The 4,160-nt window shown below is 39.5% G+C and overlaps 1 protein-coding gene across 2 annotated transcripts in view; it reads left to right on the plus strand.

The window, feature by feature from the left end:
• The window catches only part of Tmem117 (transmembrane protein 117), a 533,134-nt gene extending 529,189 nt beyond the window's left edge, over positions 1–3,945 (plus strand). For both annotated transcript variants that reach the window (XM_004638584.2, XM_023723616.1), the window contains one exon: positions 2,907–3,945. In XM_004638584.2, coding sequence (XP_004638641.1) covers positions 2,907–3,553 — 647 coding nt within the window. In that variant the 3' untranslated portion in view covers positions 3,554–3,945. The remainder of the gene's footprint in view (positions 1–2,906) is intronic.
• Positions 3,946–4,160: the final 215 nt, after the last annotated feature.

Here is a 4,160-nt window from a genome sequence, read left to right on the forward strand (position 1 = left end):
AGAGAGAGAGAGAGAGAGAGAGAGAGAGAGAGAGGCCTCTTTGTTGTAGAAGATAAGTGGTCATGCTGGCCTGACACTGTGTGGAAGAAAATGATTTGCATGCCTAGGGAAAAGCTCCTCCTTCCACAGTGTTCTTTCACAACTGCTCACTCCCTCTCCGGCTCTCTGCTTTCCTTGGGTTTTCTCTTCGTTCATTTGACAAACTCTGAGCTGCTCCTCCCTACCAGGAAATCACTCTTACCAGACTCTTATTAAATATTCCTGAATTTTTTGTTTTGGGTTTTCTTGAGATAAGGTCTCCCTGTATCATGCACACTGCCCGGGAACTCACTCTGTAGCCCAGGCTTACCTTGAATTTGGAGCAGTCTTCCTGCCTCGGCCTCCCAGTGCTGGGATCACAAACATACACCACCATGCCTGGCTTTCTTCCCTGATTCTGGCATACTGATATCTTCCATTTTAATATCCTTTAAGTCATAGAAACAGAAAACCCTTTGTAAAAGATTTCCCTGTTTGCGATGTCATTTCTAAAAGACCTAAGTAAGGCCCCTCTGAGAATCACAGAGGCGGCAGTGATCAAACATACAGGCTCAAGGCCCTTGGCCTGTCCCATCTTGTCTGGCTTTGTGGGTATATAATTTGCAGTGGAGCATAAGTGTGACGCTCCTACAGAAGAGAAAAGCTCGGTGTCCCTCTATACCTTCATTTGCCATGGAAACTGCAAGAGTAGTGTCTCTTTAACAGCAGACGGGCGCCGATGAACTCTTCTTCAATTTTCTGTACCCCGCTCTGCCTTTCTAGTCTCTGAACTTTCCCCTCCCCACCTTTGTCTTCTCTCTTCTGTATGACTTCATCTTTCTCAATGTGTTGTTCTATCTGCAACAAACTAAAAGCATAAACTGAAAAAGAATACAAAACTGTCCTAAGTGTGCTCTGCCCTGCCTTTCCTACAGTGACCCCATGAGATGCTATGTCCTCCAAAGTCCTTTCTGCAGAAATTACCCCTAAATAGTCATTCTGCGTTGTCACATCTGCAGCGTTCGTTATCCGTCGGTCTCTGCTCTGCTTCCCCAGCGAGATGATGAATTCCCTTTGAAAGACGTAAACCTGTGTCGTGACCATCTACAGACGTAACCTGTGCTGCCGATTAGAACACAGCGGATGCTTAGTGAGGAGCTCATCTTTGAATTTGCTTTTGCTTTTGCATATCCCAGCCAGAAGGCAACTGGAAACGTTGATTCCAGACGTGACAACACATGTGTAACCTTTGCCACTAAGTTCCAGTCACTCTTTATATCTTCTGTACTGGAACAGGCTTATACAATTAATAAAGCAGAATGCTTAAAGTTCAAGCCAGAGGGATGTAATCAGATGAAAGGGTGCTGATATCAGTACCTCATTTCGGTACATTGTCTTTATAGAGAGCAAGGTGGACCTTCTCATGCAAATGGACAAATGGTCCTGGCTTAGGCAAGCGTTTCGTAATTAGTAGTCACAGTCACTGAGTGCCTCCTATTTAATAGGCATTGTGCCTATCATCTAGCAATGTCATAAAGTGTAAATAACTTTAATAAACACTACATTATTTTCTGCATTTAAGAAACTGCATTTTTTTCTTTTCTTTTTTTTTTTTTTCCGTTGTTGTTGTTTTGGTACCTGGGATAGAACTCAGGACCTTGAACTTGCCAGGAAGGCACTTATGCCGCTGAGCTATCACCCAAGTCCCAGAAACTCTGCTTTAGAGAATTTAGTGGCCAAGATCACACAGCAGGTCAGTTTCGGAGCCAGGATCATGGCTTCCAACCTTGCATTTTGGAGGAACTTGCAAGTGTGTAGTGAAGACAGCAGAAACTTTCCTCAGCCACTCAGCTACATTCCCTCACCCTTAAATAGCTGTACACTTTGGTAGATATACTGGCAAGTTACATAGGTAAAGCAGTAATTTAATCATTCAAGAGAATTATCTTCATATATAAAAGAAAACAGTTTGGGCTTAATATATAAAATTATAAATAAAACTTTTAGAGCCTGTGACATATTACCTGTTTTGCTACTACAAGCTTATGAAGTAGTTATTACATATTACTATTATATATTTCATACTGTAGTATTTTAATAACTTACAATAAACATTACTTTGGAATCTAGTATCCCTGGAAATGTTTCCACATTCTTTCTCTTTGCAGAAGTAAAGATATCACTTGATAACATATCATTTAATAAAATCCATGTAAGATTTTAAATACTACAGAGAAATAATGGTAGTTAGTTTCTACAAATCATGTTTTATATTGTAGTCCCTTAATTTTGGCTATGTTCATGCATCTTACAAATGCATTCTGTTCAGTAAGGATTTGATGCAATTATTTCTAAAGTCCTGAATGCCCAGGGATTATCGATCTGAATCACATCAACTAATGGTTTCATCAACAGGTCACCGACAAATACCAATGTGAACTCAATTGAGATACTACTGCGGTTGATTTTAAAATGATTTATTTCTTCCCCAAACATAATTATAACACTGTAAGAGATGTTCAGTCACACGTTGAGCTTTTCTAAGAATTTCATTATAACTTTATTTTCAGCATTAAATGAAATCTTAGAGAATAGCCTATATAAAATCAAATTTGAATTTTTTTGTGTTACCTTTAAAACAAGGAAACACATTGCTATCCTAAGGTACTGACTCGGGTCTACAATTACATTTCTGTATGACTAGAACACACTTAGTAAATTTCACTGGCCAGCTCTCTTTATGGCAGCATTGGACTGGCAAAATTTAATTGTTAGCAGGTCTAAAACACTTACCAATTTATATCATGATATTATCTTCATTTTATTGAGAAAATCACTTTGCAATTTTATGGGCCTTTGATTAATGCAATATTTCTTTCTAATTGCAGGTAAATGGTTTAACTATGGAATTATCTTTCTTGTCTTGATTTTGGATCTTAATATGTGGAAGAATCAAATATTTTATAAACCTCATGAGTATGGACAGTATATTGGGCCAGGGCAGAAGATATATACAGTAAAAGACTCAGAAAGCTTAAAGGATTTAAACAGAACCAAGCTGTCTTGGGAATGGAGGTCCAATCACACTAACCCTCGGACTAATAAAACCTATGTGGAGGGAGACATGTTCTTGCACAGCCGGTTCATAGGCGCTAGCCTTGATGTCAAGTGCATGGCCTTTGTTCCAAGTCTGATAGCTTTTGTGTGGTTTGGATTCTTCATTTGGTTCTTTGGGCGGTTTTTGAAAAATGAACAAGGCATGGAGAATCAAGACAAGACTTACACACGCATGAAAAGAAAGTCTCCATCAGAACACAGCAAAGACATGGGAATCACACGAGAAAACACCCAGGTCTCGGTGGAGGACCAGCTGAATGACCCTCCTTTGGTTTGCATCAGGTCTGACTTCAATGAGATTGTCTACAAGTCTTCCCACCTGACCTCAGAAAACTTGAGCTCTCACTTGAATGAATCCACCAGCGCAACAGACGCTGGTCAAGACCCAACGACTTCAAGAAGTGCGCCTACGAACTAGACGCATTTACGTGTGTGGAGATAGCACAAAGAGCAACCCTGAGTGTAACGTTAAGGAGTTAGTCTTTTCTTTTTGTAAATGTAAGGTTTACGTAGCATTAAGTAAAGAATTACAAACAATGCCACAACGGTGCGGTGCTCAACATGCTTTTTCTAGGACTCATTGTTCTCTATTTGTATTACAATACACGTGCCTACTGTACACTCAACAGTTCTCTAGAGATTTGCTTTCAACTATCGCACAAGCTCTTTACTGACTTTACAGCATAGTACATTAGCTGGTTCCCCACGTATCTCATGTTCAACCATAGCGGTGCCTTGAGACATTAAACTGTTTTTAACTGTACCAGAAATGGAGTGTGGAGCAGTTCTCTAACCTATTTCACATGTTTTTATATATATATATATATATATATATATACATATATATATATATACAATTACTTTGATTTATACTCAGTGTCTGAGCAGGAAACAGGTATAGCTAAGTTAAGGCTTAGGAAGGATTTCTTGGTTTCTGCTTTAGCCACAGAGTTGGTGACTTGACACCGGGACTGCGGAGAAGCCGAGTGGTTGTCTTTTCAATTTCCTTGGCTAGCTGCCAAATA

This window comes from Octodon degus, unplaced genomic scaffold (assembly GCF_000260255.1).
Source record: "Octodon degus isolate 3935 unplaced genomic scaffold, OctDeg1.0 scaffold00100, whole genome shotgun sequence".
Taxonomy (NCBI): Eukaryota; Metazoa; Chordata; class Mammalia; order Rodentia; family Octodontidae; genus Octodon; species Octodon degus.